At 38.7% G+C, this 22,084-nt stretch overlaps 1 protein-coding gene across 2 annotated transcripts in view; it reads right to left on the bottom strand.

The window, feature by feature from the left end:
* Positions 1-5,465: 5,465 nt before the first annotated feature.
* Positions 5,466-22,084, bottom strand: part of FGD6 (FYVE, RhoGEF and PH domain containing 6) — a 103,956-nt gene continuing 87,337 nt past the window's right edge. The window contains exons 19-21 of one of the 2 annotated variants that reach the window (XM_073327515.2): positions 18,428-18,556; positions 14,275-14,423; positions 5,466-6,533 (exon numbers count right to left, since the gene is read on the bottom strand). In XM_073327515.2, coding sequence (XP_073183616.2) covers positions 6,497-6,533; positions 14,275-14,423; positions 18,428-18,556 — 315 coding nt within the window. In that variant the 3' untranslated portion in view covers positions 5,466-6,496. Of the gene's footprint in view, positions 6,534-9,084; positions 9,249-14,274; positions 14,424-18,427; positions 18,557-22,084 lie in introns of those variants that run through there. The other variant, XM_073327514.2, reaches the window with a different exon arrangement.

The following is a 22,084-nucleotide window of genomic DNA, read 5'->3' as shown; positions in this document are numbered from 1 at the left end:
TCAGTTCACCTTTGCAAGATGATGCCTGCAACCATAAGGGCTAGAAACATAATTTAAATAAATAAAAGATTCTGACAACTCTGCAGTCCAGGAATCATGGACTACCTAAGCTACTGGTGATAAAAGAGCACTGCAAAAAAAAACTACTAAAATTAACTATTGCAGATTTATTTTGTACAAACATGATACATATTGACATCTATTTACAATGAATTTCAGCTGTTTCAATTTATAAAATAAAGGTTCTACTATTCTGTTTAGACAGCACAGACAAAAACTAGGCTTCAAATAAAGTGTATTTGGAAAATAATTATAACGAACAGCAGTTATGGCAAAAATTAATTAAATGCCTCTAATACTACTACACTGCCCTATTTCAAGAGATAGAACGTAAGCTTATTCAGGAACCATCCCCCCAGTATTCTTTAAGGGGTCATTAAAAACTTACTCAGATGCTAACAGTTCAGTAATCCTTGCCTAACAAGTGTTTTGTAATGATTTTTAAAGTAAGTTTTTAACTTAAAGTTTTCTTAGACTGCCTAAAGACCTCTACTTGCCCAGAAATAATGTTAGAAAATAAAATAGTCAATGCCAGTGTTCATCATGCATTGTACTAACCAATCTTATCTATTATCTTAGGTCTCTTACGTAGAGATAGCCAGTTTTTAAAAAGAAAAGGAGTACTTGTGGCACCTTAGAGACTAACCAATTTATTTGAGCATAAGCTTTCGTGAATTACAGCTCACTTCATGCTGGTTTTGCAACCCTTGCTTAATGAATTGATTGGTGTACAATAATCAAATGAAAAGTGAATGTGGCATCTTTGATGGAACTGAATTAAAGATATGCTAGATCAACACTTTACTGTGGATCCTAGAACATGTAATACTTCAGGAAACAGGTTAAAGATTTTTTTAAAGGAATATCCTAACCTGTGTTATTAGTATTGAAAAGATTATCCTAATCTGTTACTAATTGTTCCAATTATTAAAACTGAAATAAAAATACATTAACCATTTATGCCACTTTTATTGTTCTGTTTAGCTTGGTCAATGAAAAGAAGATATTCAATTTAACTTTTTGATTGTCTACAAGACTAACACAAAAATGGACAGTTTGGTAGCTAACATTGCATAGAAATGTAAACAAAAAACGTTTCACTGACGTTGTTAAAAATTAATGAGATACTACCTAATAATGACAGGTTTCAGAGTGGTAGCTGTGTTAGTCTGGATCAGCAAAAAAACCGAGGAGTACTTGTGGCCTTAGAGACTATTGAGTGAGGTTCCTTCAAGCTCCCTGGTCACTCAATTTCAGACCTAAAAGTTGCAATTCTCCAACAAAAAAAACTTCAAAAACAGACTCCAACAAGAAACTGCAGAATTGGAATTAATTTGCAAACTGGACACCATTAAATTAGGCTTGAATAAAGACTGGGAGTGGATGGGTCATTACTCAAAGTAAAAACTATTTCCCCATGATAATTTTCCACCCTCTACTGTTACTCACACCTTCTTGTCAACTGTTTGAAATGGGCCATCCTGATTATCACTACAAAAGTTTTTTTTTCTCCTGCTGACAATAGCCCACCTTAATTAATTGGTCTCATTACAGTTGGTATAGCAACACCCATTTTTTCATGTTCTCTCTGTATATATATCTTCCTACTGTATTTTCCACAGCATGCATCCGATGAAGTGGGTTTTAGCCCACGAAAGCTTATGCCCAAATAAATTGGTTAGTCTCGAAGGCGCCACAAGTACTCCTTGTTTTTTTACCTAATAATGGAAGTTTTCCTAAAAGCATCTTTTAAAAATAATAATGATGAGCATGAACTACCATGAAGCTAGGGATAGTTTAAGTTGGAAGAAAACAGGGTAGTGTAACTTGGAAAAATAATATGATTGGCTGAGAACTCTTATCAAATTGCTCCTGTTGAACATCTCAGAAGTTGTCTTTGCACATGACATAAAGCACAAATATGTTGGGAAAGATAGAAATGACTATCAAGTTAGTGTTTACAATGTCAAAATCCCATCTATTTCATTTCATAACCAGATAGCTTCATTTGTACAATTGTTTTTAGGGCTCTATTTAAATAAATAGATGTGGATCTCAGAAATGCTCTGGATTCAATCAGCTGCTTCAGCAAGAAGTCAACTGGCTCATAGAAGACATTTTAAAACAAATCTCACTCTGCACCATCATTCAGGGATATGTAGTGCATCAGGAGATGGAGCTCATTTTCTGTAGCCAGCCATAAAACCTCATCAGGCCAAACGTACGTCCCCCTTCCCCATCTGAGGGCTGTGCATTAACTTTTTATCAAGCTACTTTCACAGGGGCTGGAACTAGAGTGCAGCAGCACCCCCTGCTTCGAAGTGGTTTCCATCATACACAGGATTTAGTTCTGCTCAATGCCAGTCAGCATCCCTACTATAAAAATTGTTCCAGCACCACTGGCTACCTCTATTTTGCAGAGGGGAAGTGATACCAAAATGAAACTAAACTAACAATTGCCTCCTGGAATGGATTTATTTTTGTGTGCAGCAGATCTCTTCTTTTTAGTGGTTGTCCTTATAGAAAGCTTTAACTATCTCCCTTGCTGTGACATCAACCAGAACAGCCACACCACCTACGTATGTTAACCTGTGTAAGGCTAGCCGTGCTAGTCTGTATCAGCAAAAACAAGAAGTCCTTGTGGCACCTTAGAGACTAACACTGATTTGGGCATAAGCTTTCGTGGGCTAGAACCCACCTGATCGGATGCATGGAGTGAAAATACAGGAGCAGGTATAAATACATGAAAGGATGGGGGTTGCTTTACCAAGTGTGAGGTCAGTCTAACGAGATAAATCAATTAACAGCAGGATACCAAGGGAGGAAAAATAACTTTTGAAGGGGTAAGAGAATGGCTCATTACAGACAGTTCACAAAAAGGTGTAACAGTAGGGGGAAATTAGTATTGGGAAGTTAAGTTCAGGTTTTGTAATGACCCATCCACTCCCAGTCTCTACTCAGGCCTAATCTGATGGTATCCAGTTTGCAAATTAATTCCAGTTCTGCAGCATCACATTGGAGTCTGTTTTTGAAGTTTTTTTGTTGAAGAATTGCCACTTTTAGGTCTGTTATTGAGTGACCAGATAGATTGAAGTGTTCTCCTACTGGTTTTTGAATGATATGATTCCTGATGTCAGATTTGTATCCATTTATTCTTTTGCGTAGAGACTGTCTGGTTTGGCTAATGTACATGGCAGAGGGGCATTGCTGGCACATGATGGCAATGGGCCACTCTGTTACCCCTTCAAAAGTTATTTTTCCTCCCTTGGTATCCTGCTGTTAATTGATTTATCTCGTTAGACTGACCTCACAGTTGGTAAAGCAACCCCCATCCTTTCATGTATTTATACCTGCTCCTGTATTTTCACTCCATGCATCCGATCAAGTGGGTTCTAGCCCACGAAAGCTTATGCCCAAATCAATTTGTTAGTCTCCAAGGTACCACAAGGACTCCTCGTTTTTGCTGAGTAAAACTGTGATGCTAAAGTTACAGCATTTAGGAAACTACTTGCAAGAGACATAACTTACTTAGCCTTCAGCTGGCACCTGCATTGCTGAACAACTACCAAGTATAAAGCCCCTATGTATGACAAGAGAAGAAAATGTAATACGTAAAGCATATTTTAGTTCTCATTTAAAAAAAACTTAAAAATTGTTCAAATAAAGGCCTTAATCCCCTTGAACTTCAAAGTTAATTGAAGCAGGTCCTCGATTGCACATGAAAGGGGTCAGACTGAAGAGTTTAATAATTTAAGGCTCTAATTCAGCAAGGTACACAAGCACATGCTTAATGTTAAGAACTTGAGTCTATTGAAGTCAGTGGGATTACTCATGCTTAAAGTTAGGCAAGTGCTTATGTACCTTGTTGAATTGGTACCTGAAACCCTCTATCACCAGAACAAGGGTTGTGACAAGGCAAGCTTCCTCACACTGCCCAATTAATATGTCTTGAGAGACCGCTTCTAAGGAGCGAGAGAATATTTTAGCTTCCATGTTCATCTTTGACCCTTCTGTCAAGGTAACTGGGTGTTCATTCTAGTTGTATTTTTCGTAAGGTTAGCCCATGCACAGAACTAGTGCAAGATTACCAAAAAATCATAGGCTGTATTTACACTAGGGAATCTTTGAGGGTGGGAGGTGTGTATGTGTGTAAATCCCACAAGTGCTACCATCAGTTCATCTGCACCCAGCAGGAGCTGTAGTGTAGGCAAGGCTTTCGAGGCTTCCAGTATTTTTACCATTATGTCAGTCAAACCCTGGTTAAGACCCTGATTCAGCAAGATACATAGGCATGTGCCTAACTTCAAGCATCTGATTAGTCCCATTGACGTCAGTGGGGTAGCTTACATTCTTGAAATTAGGCATATCTTGAAGCACTTTGTTGCACTAAGCAGGGGTCGGCAAACTTTGTGGCCTCAGGGCAATATCTGGGTTTGGAAATTGTATGGCGGGCCGTGAATGCTCATGAAGTTGGGGTTGGGGTGCAGGAGGGGGTGAGGGTGCTCTGGCTGGGGGTGTGGGCTCTGGGGCTGGGCCAGAAATGAGGAATTCAGGGTGTGGGAAGGGGCTCAGGGGTGATGATGAGGGGCTTGGGGTACAGGAAGGTGCTCCAAGCTGAGATCGAGGGGTTCGGAGGGCAGGAGGGGGATCAGGGCTAGGGCAGGGGTGCAGGAGGGGCTCAGGCTCTCGGTGGCGCTTACCTCTAGCAGCTCCCAGAAGCAGTGTAATGTCTCCCCCCCTCCCACCCTGGCTGCAGCGCTTGGGGTGGGGGCAGCACGCGGAGGCCCCTGGCAGCCCCTAAACATAGCAGCCAGAAGGGGGACATACCATAGTTTGCCCACCCCCGAACTAGAGTCTTAACACCATGATAAAAACACTAGAAGCCTCCAGAGTAGGGGAACCAGTGATAAGTCCGGGGAAAGAGTCTCTTTCCTAAAATTCCCTTGTGTAGGTAAGGCCATAGTTAGTATCAACTCGCAAATCACTATTAACATAGTCTTGAACCATTTTGACCTGTAGGTGAACAGCTGTTAATCCTATTACCAAGTTTACCTACCGTAACAATTAACTGGCCGACTACATGTACATCCTATTTTATATATAAACACTGTTACCCTGGCCTATTCATGTTTTGTCAGTGCTTGTTCCATTTATTCTATACAGTGATATAACATGATTTTTCAAAAGTTCAATAATAGAATAAATACACCAAAATCATCAATGTGTTTCCTAATGAGGTCTACTGACAAATTTCTAAAAACAGCAGAAAGATTTTGTTTTAAAGCGTCAAGTAAAACATCAAATAATGTAAGCAAAATGTACTGGAATGAATGGCACACATTTTCTATGCCATTGTCACGAAGAACATTGTGCTTTCTTGGTAGGGCAATTCCAATTCAAACATTTATTTTAAAATGTACAATACTGTAAGATTTTTCAACATACTTATTTAGCCTTAAACTATTAGAACTGTAATTTATCCATGTTTCATACTGTATGGGGAACTCTCATTGGTATCAAAGGGATTTTTAAACAAAGACGATGATCGGATATTTGATTTTTTTCCTGCATGCCAAACAATTTTTGCCTGTGCTTTATATTACTACTAGCAATTTAAAAGAATAATCTGCCTCTTCATTTTTTTTGTTAAGATAGTATATTTAAATATATCTTTGGCATTGATAATTTGAGGACAGCTGTAGAGCATAATCTCAGCAACTGCAGAATATGAAAAAGAAAAAAATATTTTTCCTGTTTTTCCTTTCAGCTTGCTTTAATAACGGATCCATATTGCATTAGAAATATGTTTGCCTTTGTGTTGTGGAAGCTTAAATAACAAGTAGCAGCGCTAATTCTAGGGCTTCTGTGATTCAAAAGCTGGCTGTGTTTTTTAATTGAATTAGTCCACAAAACTTGACCTATTGTATCAAGAGGAGCAGCAGCCTGTCAGTCATCTGCTCAAAGGAGTTTTAACATAGCTGACCACGTGTCCCCAAGTTTTGTTGAAATATGTAGTTCTTTGAACTGTTCTTTTTAAATTGCAAAATGATCATCAGCAACTCAAGAACTGTACAAATTGTAATGCTGCAATAAAGCGTGTGTGTTTTCTGACAAAGCCGTCTGCTATTCTAAAGACAAGGGCACTTTAGAATTCAATGCGAACCTTAGAAATGATTCTGACCATTAAGTAAACATTGGAATTTAATAAATAACACATTTTGTATGAAAAAAACAACAAATACACAAATGTCTTTAAAAAAATATTACCTTACACCTAAAAAAAAAAAGGCAACAACTCCTAATTCTCATAAATATACAAATTGTGTTTAGGTTGAAGCTGGTAGAGTCCATTTTTAAACAAAATTGCTGTACTCCATTTCTTGTCATCCTTTGATGAAATTTTGCTCTTTTAGGCTCAGAGATGGTGCTGAGGCAGCTATAATATGGTGCCTTCTTGAAAAGCTTCTATCCACCTGTTGGAAAGAGAAATAATGTTAGATTTCGCTTGATCTTGCGTATTTTCAAAACCTACCTTATTTAAATTTTTATCAATACATTTTCAAATATGCAACAGTTCAAAATTTCACTCATCCATTAAAAAGCATGTAGTTCATCACTATTAAATGGCCTTAAATCCTGCATTCGGTTTAGATAAACAACAGATATGGCAATGTAGCGCATTATGGAAATTCTTTCAAACTGTACTCTCATAGGGGTAAAGACTCTTCATCTGTATTTGGGAAGCACCTATCAGGAAATTAAGCTGTGAAGCCCTAGCAAGGCCCTATTGAGCATGTGTGAGCTGTGATTTTTCAGGGGCTTATAATTTGGTCAGTTTTTGGTCTCTCTTCACAGAGATGGTAAAAGGCACATCCCTGACACAAAGGCCACCTCCCCCTGCAAACCGCAAGGTAGAGATGCTAGAACTTCTCAGATGTCACCAGAATTAACATGGGCAAAACAATGTATTTTACTCTAGCTTTATTCTCAGAAACAGCTGAGCCTGTTTTGGCTGAAATTTTCTCAGGAAAATTCAGCCTGAGGCAGACACCCTGCATGGAAAAGTTCAGACAAACCGGATAAAGTTTGGTAAAGTTACAAGCGACTGAAAACAGGATCTTATATTAGCAAATGTTGGACAACCTTAATAATATCTGCGACCCCACTGACAAAGTGTCTCATCTCCTGCACATAGCACTAGTAGGTTGTCATCTTCTATCAGTTACTCTGATAGTTGGTTCCAACTCTGCTGATGACCCGCCTGGGTGTCAGTATGCTGTCATATGACACAGTTTGATTTTTCAGTTTTTTAGAATTCTAGGAAATGACACCCACAGCTACATTAGAAGATTATTAAGATTGCAGTCAAGCCCTCAAAAATTAAGAAAAGTCAGAATGATGGTTGCCTCTGCAACCTTAATTTGGCCTCCTTATGTTTATGCATTACAATAGTCTTTAGTTACACGTTCACATATTATTTTTCCCACAGCACCCTTGATTCACTCAGTTCATAGGATGGACCTGCTCTGGAGATGAATTAAAGTTGTGCAGTGAAGGAGACTGTTGCGTCATTTGTTGCAGAAGTGGGAAAGAAAGAGTGTAGTTAAAGAAGCAGGAAAAGGATGTTTTCATAGTCAAGACAGCTGAACGCTTCTCTGGGGAACTGGATTCTACCCCTGTGTCTGCCACAGAGATCCTTTGTGATGCTAGGCAAGTCACTTAAACCAAACTTTTCATAGGTTGTCACTACTTGTGCGTTCCTCATTTCCTGGATACCTGACTTGAGTCCTTGGGGTCCAATTTGCAGAAGTGCTAAGCACTTATAGCTGCAATTGAAGTCAATGGGAGCTGTGCTTATAACATATAAAGTGCTACATAATGCGAAGTCCTCCAAAAAATCAGGTCCTAGGCATCTCAAATTGGGCATCCAAAATTAGTGAAAACTTCTGACCTTAATCTCTCTAGGCCTCAGCTCCTTATCTGTAAAATAACCCACCCACCCCCATACACACACACCCCTCACAGGGAAGCTGTGAAAATAAAGTAATGTTTGTGAAGTGATCGCATACTGTAGTGATGAGTGCGATAGAAAAGCTCATAAGGAAATTAATAAGGGTCTTGAAAAAAGGGTTTGAATATTGTGCATTAAACAAGGACTCGGACCATTCTGAACGAGGAGAAAACAAAATATTGAACAGCTGCTCATTAACTGGACATCCATTCTATGAATGGATCATGTGGGGAAAAAATGTGATTGTGTAACTAAAAACTATCATAATGCATACACACATGGAGCCCACAATTAATGTTCCAGAGGCAACCATAATTCTGGCTTTTCTTTACTTTTGAGGGCTTGACTTTGTAACCTTAACAATGTTCTTTTAATGTAGGTTTTTAGTCCATTTTATATATATTTATACTAGGGCTGTCGATTAATCACAGTTAAGTCGCGCCATTAACAAAAAAATTAATCACAGTTTTAATTACACTGTTAAATAGAATACCAATTGAAATTTTATTAAATATTTTTGGTTGTTTTTCTACATTTTCAAATATATTGATTTCAATTACAACACAGAATACAAAGTGTACAGTGCTCACTTTATATTTTTATTGCAAATATTTGCACTGTAAAAATGACAAAAGAAAAAGTATATTTCAATTCACCTCATACAAGTACTGTAGTTCAATCTCTTTATTGTGAAAGTGTAACTTACAACTGTAGATTTTTTTGTTACATAATTGCACTCCCTAACAAAACAATGTAAAACTTTAGCGCCTTCAAGTCCACTCAGTCCTACTTCTTGTTCAGCCAATCGCTAAGAGAAATAAGTTTGTTTACATTTACGGGATATAATGCTGCCTGCTTCTTATTTACCATGTCACCTGAAAGCGAGAACAGGCGTTCACATGGTACTTTTGTAGCATTGCAAGGTATTTACGTGCCAGATATGCTAAACATTCATATGTCTCTTTATGCTTCAACCACCATTCCAAAGGACATACTTCCATCCTGATGATGCTTGTTAAAAAAAAAAAAGCGTTAATTAAATTTGTGACTGAACTCCTTGGAGGAGAATTGTATGTCTCCTACTCCATGGTTTTACCTGCATTCTGCTATATATTTTGTGTTATGGTAGTCTCGGATGATGACCCAGCATATGTTGTTTGATTGAAGAACACTTTCACTGCAGATTTGATAAAACACAAAGAAGATACCAATGTGAGATTTCTAAAGATACCTACAGCACTCAACCCAAGATTTAAGAATCTGAAGTGTATTCCAAAATCTGAGAGCGACAAGGTGTGAAGCATGCTTTCAGAAGTCTTAAAAAAGAAACACTCTGATGCAGAAACTACAGAACCTGAACCACCAAAAAAGAAAATCAACCTTCTGTTGGTGGCATCTGATTCAGATGATGAAAATGAACATGCATCAGTCTGCCCTGATTTGGATTGTTATCAAGCAGAATCCATCATCAGCATGGATGCATGTCCTCTGGAATGGTGGCTGAAGCATGAAGGGACATATGAATCTTTAGTGCATCTGGCACATAAATATCTTGCGACGAAGGCTACAACAATGCCATGAAAACGCCTGTTCTCACTTTCAGGTGACATTGTAAACAAGAAGCGGGCAGCATTATTTCCTGCAAATGTAAACCAACTTGTCTGTCTGAGTGATTGGCTGAACAAGAAGTAGGTCTGAGTGGACTTGGAGGCCTTAAAGTTTTACATTGTTTTATTTTTGAATGCAGTTATTTTTTTGTACGTAATTCTACATTTCATAGAATCATAGAATATCAGGGTTGGAAGGGACCTCAGGAGGTCATCTAGTCCAACCCCCTGCTCAAAGCAGGACCAATCCCCAATTAAATCATCCCAGCCAGAGCTTTGTCAAGCCTGAACTTAAAAACTACTAAGGAAGGAGATTCTACCACCTCCCTAGGTAACGCATTCCAGTGTTTCACCACCCTCCTAGTGAAAAAGTTTTTCCTAATATCCAACCTAAACATCCCCCACTGCAAACTGAGACCATTACTCCTTGTCCTGTCCTCTTCTACCACTGAGAATAGTCTAGAACCATCCTCTCTGGAACCACCTCTCAGGTAGTTGAAAGCAGCTATCAAATCCCCCCTCATTCTTCTCTTCCGCAGACTAAACAATCCCAGTTCCCTCAGCCTCTCCTCATAAGTCATGTGTTCCAGACCCCTAATCATTTTTGTTGCCCTTCGCTGGACTCTCTCCAATTTATCCACATCCTTCTTGTAGTGTGGGGCCCAAAACTGGACACAGTACTCCAGATGAGGCCTCACCAATGTCGAATAGAGGGGGACGATCACGTCCCTCGATCTGCTCGCTATGCCCCTACTTATACATCCCAAAATGCCATTGGCTTTCTTGGCAACAAGGGCACACTGCTGACTCATATCCAGCTTCTCGTCCACTGTCACCCCTAGGTTCTTTTCCGCAGAACTGCTGCCTAGCCATTCGGTCCCTAGTCTGTAGCTGTGCATTGGGTTCTTCTGTCCTAAATGCAGGACCCTGCACTTATCCTTATTGAACCTCATCAGATTTCTTTTGGCCCAATCCTCCAATTTGTCTAGGTCCCTCTGTATCCTATCCCAGCCCTCCAGCATATCTACCACTCCTCCCAGTTTCGTATCATCCGCAAATTTGCTGAGAGTGCAACCCACACCATCCTCCAGATCATTTTTGAAGATATTGAACAAAACCGGCCCCAGGACCGACCCCTGGGGCACTCCACTTGACACCGGCTGCCAACTAGACATGGAGCCATTGATCACTACCCGTTGAGCCCGACAATCTAGCCAACTTTCTACCCACCTTATAGTGCATTCATCCAGCACATACTTCTTTAACTTGCTGACAATACTGTGGGAGACCGTGTCAAAAGCTTTGCTAAAGTCAAGAAACAATACATCCACTGCTTTCCCTTCATCCACAGAACCAGTAATCTCATCATAGAAGGCGATTAGATTAGTCAGGCATGACCTTCCCTTGGTGAATCCATGCTGACTGTTCCTGATCACTTTCCTCTCATGTAAGTGCTTCAGGATTGATTCTTTGAGGACCTGCTCCATGATTTTTCCAGGGACTGAGGTGAGGCTGACTGACCTGTAGTTCCCAGGATCCTCCTTCTTCCCTTTTTTAAAGATTGGCACTACATTAGCCTTTTTCCAGTCATCCGAGACTTCCCCCGTTCACCACGAGTTTTCAAAGATAATGGCCAATGGCTCTGCAATCACAGCCGCCAATTCCTTTAGCACTCTCGGATGCAACTCGTCCGGCCCCTTGGACTTGTGCACGTCCAGCTTTTCTAAATAGTCCCTAACCACCTCTTTCTCCACAGAGGGCTGGCCATCTATTCCCCATGTTGTGATGCCCAGCACAGCAGTCTGGGAGCTGACCTTGTTAGTGAAGACAGAGGCAAAAAAAGCATTGAGTACATTAGCTTTTTCCACATCCTCTGTCACTAGGTTGCCTCCCTCATTCATTAAGGGGCCCACGCTTTCCTTGGCTTTCTTCTTGTTGCCAACATACCTGAAGAAACCCTTCTTGTTACTCTTGACATCTCTCGCTAGCTGCAGTTCCAGGTGCGATTTGGCCCTCCTGATTTCATTCCTACATGCCCGAGCAATATTTTTATTCTCTTCCCTGGTCATATGTCCAACCTTCCACTTCTTGTAAGCTTCTTTTTAATGTTTAAGATCCGCTAGGATTTCACCGTTAAGCCAAGCTGGTCGCCTGCCATATTTACTATTCTTTCGACACATCGGGATGGTTTGTCCCTGTAACCTCAACAGAGATTCCTTGAAATACAGCCAGCTCTCCTGGACTCCTTTCCCCTTCATGTTAGTCCCCCAGGGGATCCTACCCATCCGTTCCCTGAGGGAGTCGAAGTCTGCTTTCCTGAAGTCCAGGGTCCGTATCCTGCTGCTTACCTTTCTTCCCTGTGTCAGGATCCTGAACTCAACCAACTCATGGTCACTGCCTCCCAGATTCCCATCCACTTTTGCTTCCCCCACCAATTCTTCCCGGTTTGTGAGCAGCAGGTCAAGAAAAGCTCCCCCCTAGTTGGCTCCTCTAGCACTTGCACCAGGAAATTTCTAAGTTCAACTTTCACGATAAAGAGATTGCACTACAATACTTGTATTAGGTGAATTGAAAAATAGTATTTCTTTTTGTTTTTTTTTTACAGGGCAAATATTTGTAATAAAAAATAAAAGTTATTTTTTTAAATTGCTTGACAGCCCTAGTCTATACACCCACTCCTTGAGTTCAGACCTCTGCTCCTAGACTGTTCTCTGACATCAAACCATAAAGCTTAGTTTTTAGATAGTCCTAAGCTAGACGAGATGTCTGTCAGTCTTGGCAAGTCTTAAACTTTTCTCAAGACAAACAAAACTGTAGTTTTGTCAGTTGCCACATAGATATATAAGCTTTTTTGGGTTTCTTTCCATTTATCATCTGAATTGCTTTTTACTCTATTCTCTCCAATTTAACAATATATTCAAATAAAGATGACCAATGCAATTCAGAATAAATCATACCAAATAAATAAATACCTTGACAGTTAGAATAAGCACATTATAGAAATATCAGAGCTATTAATTTTCCTTTAAACAACTTTACATTGAGTCTTATATTAAAACTTTATAAAAAATAGTTACTAAAATTTAATGAACTTCATGTTATTTGTGAAGTGAATGAAAAAACTGTGTAATGTGTTATACAAATACCAGTGTTAGATGTTTCTTCATTAGGGGTTAAGAAGAATAAAATAAGAGAGTAGGCATTAAATGGGGAACACGAGCAAAAAGATTAATTTTTAATAATGTCAGAGGAGCATGTATTCCACAGGTTTGGTTTCGACAGACAAATCTCTATGGGATATTAAATATTTGGGGGAAACTTGCTTTGTAAGGTAATTAATACTAGGATCTCAGCATCAGTAAAAACAGACTTTTGCTGGTTACTAGTTTTCCATCCAGTTACAAAAAGCCATTATCTGAATAGGGAAGAAAGTAGTTATAAATTGTTTATAAGTACAAATAAAGGCATAGTGCAAATACAAGATGACATCTGTCTTAACTAATAAGGAGGGATTGATCAAACTGCATTTGCAAGGAAGAAAACATTCTCAGATTTTTGAAAAACAGTATTATGCATGTGCTCAGTTAGTTAATTGCTCTGGACATATTTTTGAAAAACAGTATTATGCATGTGCTCAGTTAGTTAATTGCTCTGGACATTTAAATTACAGTTTTGAAATATTCCTGTTTGTAGCATTTACAAACAACTTCAGGCTTAACTGCATGTTTAAAATATTCTATCGGAATATTTAGCGCTTAATGGCTACTCTGTTACAAGTAAAATTAATTCTGGGAAATTGTTGTGAAACCAGACAAAGCAACCAGCCAGATCTATTAGCAAGATACACTAGATGTATTTGCATAGTCACCTCCCATTTTGCTGCATGGGGGTAAATCCTAAAACTTAATCAAATAAGGACCACAAACAAAAGTCTCTATACAATTCCAGTGAATACAGGTAAATCATTCTGCTTCTACAATGAAAGAGCATACTAACAAAACTCAGTTTGCCATGCAAAAGATCGATAGGACTTATAAAACTAGCTGGGAAGAAAAGAAATAATTAAGATATAGACTTAGCTTAGTGTTAAAAATTTCCTGAATTAATACATTTTATCATTGAACTTTATTTTAAATAGATTTAGAGATGAAGGAATTAAATTAAAACAGCACAAAATGCCTCCTATTTTAATCCTTTGGAACTATGATGGTACGTAACTAAAGAGGAGTTCTTCCATAAAGGCTATACTTTCCCTTCCTCTTACCCTCACTCCTCAGCCCAGCATGTAGTCTGCTTATCTTTTTGAAGCCTTTTGATTGAAAGGTGACTGACTCCACTCACTTTTGATTGACAAAGATCTGACCGTAAATCTCCATGAAACCAATTATTTTATATGTAAATGTAACAACTGAAATTACATTATTGCAAGCCTTACAGATTTTTGATGTTTAACCAAGCATTTCTTAAAAACAAGTTGCACATTATAAGTGAGCTTTGTCACGTGCGCGCCGACAGAGTGAACATTAAAGAAATGACATATGAAACATTCCCTGGGGAAAAAGTGACAGGCAGGACTGAATTCAAATGGTTACTTACTTTTGAGCTGACTGAGGATCATCTGCTTTGAATATGTAAAATAAAGTGTTTTTGTGCAGTAAATGGAATATTTTAGACTCTGAGTTTTCATCCTTTACTTCAGAGACTGTGAATCCCAGTAGAGGCTGACTCTCCAGTGCTGCAACATCCTAATTTAAACACACAAGCACAAAATTAGCTCTTATAATATTACAGTCCTGATGTGATATTTTATAAATCTTTAAGCACCACACTATTGCATCCAGTTATTTTAAGTTTATAATAATTTACAGTTCATATTCCACAAAACCGTGTTTCTTGTCATTTCCTCATACATGATTTAATGAACAAGAGACAGCAAACCTCACAGATTTGGTTTCTCTCTAACTCCTTGTCACTTTCTTGGCATCTAGCACTGATCTCTTTGTCCTGCTACAGTCTCACCACCATACTTAACACTATCTGGAATGGAACAGCCTTCTTGTATCTCTTCATTCCATTTCAAATCTTGGTTTAAAGGTATCCTTTTCCCCTTCCCCATACTGCTCAACTCCATCCTCCCCTTAGGTACTCTCTCTAATTTAATAATTCTATAGAGCAGTTTAGAATAGATTTTGCATGACGAACGACAAAAAATAAAGTTGCATTGAACTACACTGCCAACAAGTAAGCTCCTACACTACATGCAAGTGAGATCACAGAAGAAGAAGTGTACCTAGACACTGATAAACATCCGGTGAACTCCCCAATTCATGGTTTCTAAGACAAAAAGGTGTGACATTTTAACCTATCAAAGTAAATCTAGAAAAAAGGACTTTTCAGAAGGGACATGATGAAAGTATATAAAATAATGAAGGGCCTAAACAAGGTAGATGGGAGCTCCCTGACTCAATGCAAGAACAGGGGGACATTCAATGAAATTAGAAGGGAGCAAATTCAAAACTGATAAAACTAAATACTTTTTCACAGAACACAGAATGTAAAATTCATTGCCACAGGATGTTTTTGAGGCCAAGAACTTAATAAAATTCACAAAGGGATTAGACATTCATATGGACTATAAGAATATCCAGTTATTATAATTAACAACAACAAAATTTTGGAAGGGATATTACTAGGGCTGTTGAATTAATCGCAGTTAACTCATGCAATTAACAAAAAAATGAATAGTGATTAATCACACTGTAAACCATAAAATATCAATTGAAATGTATTAAGTATTTTTGGATGTTTTTCTACATTTTCAAATATATTGATTTCAATTAAAACAAAATACAAAGTGTACAGTGCTCACTTTATATTATTTTTATTACAAATATTTGCACTGTAAAAATGATAAACAAAAGAAATAGTATTTTTCAAGTCATCTCATACAAATACTGTCGTGCAATCTCTTCATCATGAAAATGCAATTTACAAATGCAGGCTTTTTTGTTATGTAACTGCACTCAAAACCAAAACAGTGTAAAACTTCAGAGCCTACAAGTCCACTCAGTCCTACTTCTTGTTCAGCCAATTGCTAAGAGAAACAACAAGTTTGTTTATATTTACAGGAGGTAATGCTGCCCACATCTTAATTACATCTTAATTACAATGTCACCCAAAAGTGAGAACAGGCATTCACATGGCACTGTTGTAGTTGGCGTTGCAAGATATTTACATGCCAGATGCACTAAAGACTCATGTGTCCCTTCATGCTTCAGCCACCATTCCAGAGGACATGCTTCCATGCTGATGACGCTTGTTAAAAAAAACAATGCGTTAATTAAATTTGTGACTGAACTCCTTGGGGGAGAATTGTATGTCTCCTGCTCTGTTTTACCTGCATTCTGCCATATAGTTCATGTTCTAGCAGTCTCAGATGATGACCTAGCCCATGTTGTTCATTTTAAGAACACTTTTAATGCAAATTTGACACCAATGTGAAATTTCTAAAGATAGCAACAGCACTTGACCCCAGATTTAAGAATCTGAAGTGCCTTCCAAAATCTGAGAGGGATGAGGTGTGGAGCATGCTTTCAGAAGTCTTAAAAGAGCAACACTCTGATGGAGACTCAACAGAACGCAAACCACCAAAAAAGAAAATCAACCTTCTGCTGGGTGGCATCTGACTCAGATGATGAAAATGAACAGGCGTTGGTCCACACTGCTTAGGATCATTATCCATCAGAACCCATCATCAGCATGGAAGCATATTCCCTGGAATGGTGGTTGAAACAGGAAGGGACATATGAATCTTTAGTGCAACTGGCACATAAATATCTTGCGAAGCCAGCTACAACTGTGCCGTGCAAAGGCCTGTTCTCACTTTCAGGTGAAACTGTAAACAAGAAGCCGGCAGCATTATCTCCTGCAAATGTAAACGAACTTGTTTGTCTGAGCAATTGGTTGAACAAGAAGTAGGACTCTAAAGTTTTAGATTCTTTTATTTTGGAATGTAGGTTTTTTTTGTACATAATTCTACATTTGTAAGTTCAACTTTCATGATAAAGAGATTGCACTACAGGACTTGCATGAGGTGAACTGAAATATTATTTCAATCAAAAATACCTATAAAGTGAGCACTGTACACTTTGAATTCTGTGTTGTAATTGAATATATTTGAAAATGTAGAAAACATCCAAGAATATTTAAATAAATGGTATTCTATTATTAATTGCGCAATTAATTTTTTTTTACCGCGTGATTAATTTTCTTAATTGCGGGACAACCTTAGATATTACACCTCCACACCAATCTCTAACTATTGGGAGATTTGGGTGAGAGTTTGGAGTGGGTCTCATCCCCCATCTGTCTAATATGGGGTTCTTACACCTTTGTCTGAAGCATCTGGTGCTAGCCACTGCCAGAGACAGGATACTGGACTAAATGGATTTAGTCTGACTCTGTATGGCAATTCCTAAATTCCGACATTTGGATAGAAGAATATCTACATTTGAGAACACTTAACTACTCTTGAGGAAGGAAGGACTAGATTATAAACTTCAAAGTTCCCATTTGGATATGACCTTTCTGAAGATTATTATTTCCTTAGGTCTGAAATCAGTCTGGGGCTCTGCAGAGAATGTCAGCAAGTTCCAACAGGAAGACAAGCTGACAGAGAGAGGCTCTCTGTGCAAGAGTCTACAGGGAGTTAGTCCTACCAGGGTCTCCTCATGGAAGATGGTTAAAGGTGGTAAGCTAGATAGTCTTTTTTATTGTTTTTAAGGTCTGATTTTTCTGAAATGCTTCGTTCCAAATAAATGATACTTTGCTTTCAGGAGGCTGTTTGGTCACTGATTACCACTTTCATTGCCGCACAGAGTACAGGATTGCAGGGTCTCGGCGTAAATCAGACCTGCTCAGGCAAATTACAACTGGTACTAGAGGACTGTAACCCAGGGCCTGGCCTGAGAGTAGGAGAATTGTGTGATTCTATCCAGAACCAGGTGACAGCTAGGAGCCTGACACCTGGGAAGAGGTGCTCAGGAAGGGTCAGAGGTGCAATTTGCCTGGTAACTGTGATGGATGGCAACTGTGCTTTCTATAGTTTGCTCCATAACTGACTTATAAATAATTGCAAAAGGTTTAAAAAACCAAGGTTTTTAAAAAATTTTCAGCAAGGTATTTGGACAATATTGTAAAGAGGTAGTGTACATGACAGATACTTGACAAACACCCATCTTCCTTCGTCTGGGCTGAAATTTATGGAGCTCACATCCATGCTTCAATAAGATTAACACATTGCTGAGCAAAATGGAAATGGCATAAGTGTTGTCACATTTTCTCTTTTCTAGCTGGAGCACCAGGCATTAGGAGACTGTTGCAGAGTGGAGGAGGCAGGCTGAGAAGCCAGGTGTATTCAAGTCTGCTCTCTCCAAACATCCACAAGTACATCAGGTGGAAGCAACAAGCTGAGATGCTCCAGTGTGCTTGCATGCTGTTGGCATCTGCCATTATTCCAAACTGATGCAGCAAAACAGATAATATCTACTTGAAAAGGTCACTATTGTGACTCAGTTACCATGTTTTCAGAAAGGCGCATCATCTAGTTAACAGCTGAACACCTCACAGATTTTTCCATCTCTTTCAGGGAAGACTCAAAGTGCTATACTGCAGTGAGATAGACTAATTTATGGGTCTCATTACTGAGCATTCCTTTAAAATAGGAAAAAAAAATTCCATGCTTCCTTACCTCACTAGCAGCATACGTGTATAGCACCTTATTTTTTATGACAAACCACAGGTGTTTCCATGGTTTTTTGCAGCCCTTTGATCTATATAAATAGCCACTCATTGAGGAGTCTTCTGTATTTGCCGAAACCTGAAATAAAAACAAATGGAGGATGTGTGGGGGTACCTGGCTTTTTCAGCACACAGTTCTTCGTTGATATTTCTAAGATACTCCTATAACCCTAAATACTACTAGGTGCACCTAAACCTCTCTCTAAGCACCTAACCCTCAATTTCTCCCGAAAAGAAACTGATACAGGTTTTTATTCAGCGGAGACCATGACAATAAGTACAGCATAAACAAGGCAAAGGAAACCAATTATGCTCAGCCCTCCATCCCATGTTTTTTTTAGGTACTATATCAAGAGGACCAGCTGTTGCAATTGCTGAGATATGGATTGTGTCTTTTGGCGGCACAGGAATATAGTTCAAATATGCCATAAATAAGATTCAGCCCTTAACAGATTAACACTTTAGGCTATGCTGTACAGCCTTCAAGGAGAACAGCTGCACATTTTCCTCCGAGGCCTGGGAAATCTCTGGAACCAAGTTTACCAGATGTGAAGCCAGCTATAATTGAAAAGCTTGATTTGCTGCATACAAACTTCAACATCTGGGTCTTTTGAAAAATTAATTGGTAAGCCAGTAGAGCATATGTCCATAAAATATCATGAAAACAAAAAAAGATATATGATTTCAACTTACTTTAATTTAAATTTAAAGAGGAAGATATTCCAAAAAAAAAAAAATCAGTGAAAATGATCCCAAATTTACAATTTGTACTTGGAGAAAGTAGAATTAAAAAAAATAGAGCTGACTTGTGAAAGAGTTGGCAGATCTGTAAGAACCAATTAAACCATTGCTCGATCACCAGCACCTAGGAAATCATATCCCCAGGAAAACATCTATATTGGTAAATCTCCGAGCTCATAGGGATGAGGCAGATACAGGCCTGCCTGAAAAGCCACCCCCCTCCCCAAAACCATGATTCTGAGACAGATACTTTCCACTCTGTCACAGTTAAGCCTTTCACCCAAACTGTTCAGCATTTAACTGCTGAGTGCCAAATTATAAAAGAGAAATTAGAACAACTGTCCTTAAAACAGAACACCTGAAGAAAGAGGAACTTTCCTCTGTGTGCACAGATGAGTAATTGCTGTTTTCCTATTATTTCAGCTGCAATTTTTTGCTAGCTCTGCAATTTAAAAGAAATTATTTCAGAGAGTTTGGACTTTTGTAAGATAGTTGAGATAATGTTCGTGGACTGACCCAAGACCTCAACTGTCTTAAAATATTTGGACCTGCAGACTCTTTGGTTATATATTTTGAGATGCATGGACTTTGAGCCTGAAATTATTGGAATGGGAGTCTCTTTGTTTGCATTGAAGTGGTCTAATCCATCCCCAGTGAGTGATGCCAGAAGGGAAGTGCCCCATTCTGGTTTGCCAAGGGACTACTGATGAGGAGATCCAAGAGGGACCACCTTATGAAACTAAAAGCAAAGGAGAATCCATTGCTGCTGGTCATGGTTGCTGGCTATGCAATGCCATCCTGCTTGACAAAGAGGGTTATTGCTTCCCTCCACCACTCAGGCTGGCTGCCACAGGGTAACAGTCTAGCAACACCAAATATTTGACATTTACAAGCAAATACCTTCTAACCTGCTAGCCAGTTCATTGATATTAAATGACAGAACCAAGAAAACCACTGACTACTAATCTTTTCAACCACGTACTACTTTCCTGAGGCTGAATGAAATAATTACTCAGCCATCTTATGTAAGTATTGACCTTTTTGGTTTGGTCACTGCCCACTCACTTTCTAAAATATCACACACACACCTCCTATGCATTAGGAGTTGTATGCTTAAATCCTAAAATTGTTTTCACCTATACTCTTGTTAGCTAGTTAAATGTAACAATCTAGCACATCTTGATTTGTACTGCAATGTTCCATATAACTCAGTTTGGAGAGAGGGGGAAGAGAGATTGTTGCCTAACCACCTATAATTTGGGCAGACTACATTAGTTGGCATCAGAGCTATAGTCTCAACATTGACTTCAACCTGGCAGTAATTTGAACCTCCCTGTACCAGCCATTCAGGTGGAATATAAATATATCATTCAGAGCCAAGATTGATAATGCCATATTATTTTGGGGGCTGATAGCTAAGAAGACTGCTGCCTTAAGAACTCCAAATCATCACACAAAGCTTATTAACAACTGCTATTTAATGTGATTTAATCAACCAGTTAATTAGTCTGATTCTATGATCTAACATTAACCCACTCTCTGATTAATGGATTCTCCTTTGCTTTTAGTTTCATAGATTAATCTGATTTGTTGGCATGCATTTTATTTTATGCTTTTCGCTTACTTTAGATAATGAAATATACAAAATTAGAAGATTGTGTGAATCAGACATTTTTCCCTCCAGACATTAGGATTGAGCAACTGAGGAGTCTGTGGGTAGGTAACAGATATGATTGTGTCCCACCTAGTGGTGGTTCATAAAACTGCCTTGACAGTTCTGATATCGTGACCTACAAAATTCCACTTTTTAGTTGCTGTTGCTTTTTACATACACGCACATGCACACAGTCTCCAGAGATTTTCATTTTATTTCCGATTTACATAAGATCTATAAGAAATCCCAGATGTGCAATAGATGTTTTTTTCATATGTTGCAACCAAGAATTGTTGTTCACTGCAAACAACAATGGCCATTATCCCACTGAAGAACACTTTGGCCCTCCTCACCCCTATTGAATAGTGGCTTATTTCACAAGTGGCCCCTTCATTTTTTAATAGGGCTACTTGAGGAACAGGACATGTACGCAGCACAAATTAGGATTTTAAAAAAATAGGAAAAGCACACCATCACATTATGCCACTGAAACTGTGGTGACTATAAGTAGACTGCACAAGGCATCACTGTACTTCCATCAGTGTGCAGTCAGCCTGCCCATGATACTAATACTAAACCTTATTGGGTGCTTAACAAGGCATATGAAATAACAGAATGCAGCCATGATACCACTATGGCACACATGCAAAGGTGGAATCCACTGGTCAGCCACTGGAGTACTAAGACACATACTGGCCCAAATGGAACTGCACTAGTTTACACAAGCAAAAAATTTGCCACACAGCATTTCAACATGCTTCTCAAGCTGTTGTCTTTCCCAAACTCTAAGATTTCTTGGTACAGCACAATCCCAATGAACAATTCACTCAGACAATACGAAATATATTCAGACATTCAGGAGTGTGGATAATTGGAACTCAACAGGTAGAAAGCCAATAAAACACAGGGACATGCTACCTAGTGGTTCTGAACATGGGGATAACACAACAGAAATTCCTATCAACTGATAAAACTGAGAAATGAAAACCCTGAGGAAGTTACATTCTTAACAATATTTCTTATTAAACAGCATGTTCATATTTCCACCATAAAACAGCCTGACATTAGATTGCGGATCTAATATTCAACATACCTATCCAGAAAACAGGTTGCGAAGTGGTGCAATTTTAAACTATGTTCTCAATTCGAACAATTATCTTTGCAAGTAAGATCTTTTTCTGGATGAACATTACATTACCAGTTCAAATATTT

The sequence above is a fragment of the Lepidochelys kempii genome, chromosome 1 (assembly GCF_965140285.1).
Source record: "Lepidochelys kempii isolate rLepKem1 chromosome 1, rLepKem1.hap1, whole genome shotgun sequence".
Lineage (NCBI taxonomy): Eukaryota > Metazoa > Chordata > Testudines > Cheloniidae > Lepidochelys > Lepidochelys kempii.
The sequence above is the reverse complement of the archived record's forward strand: the minus strand, read 5'-3'. Positions and strand labels throughout refer to the sequence as shown.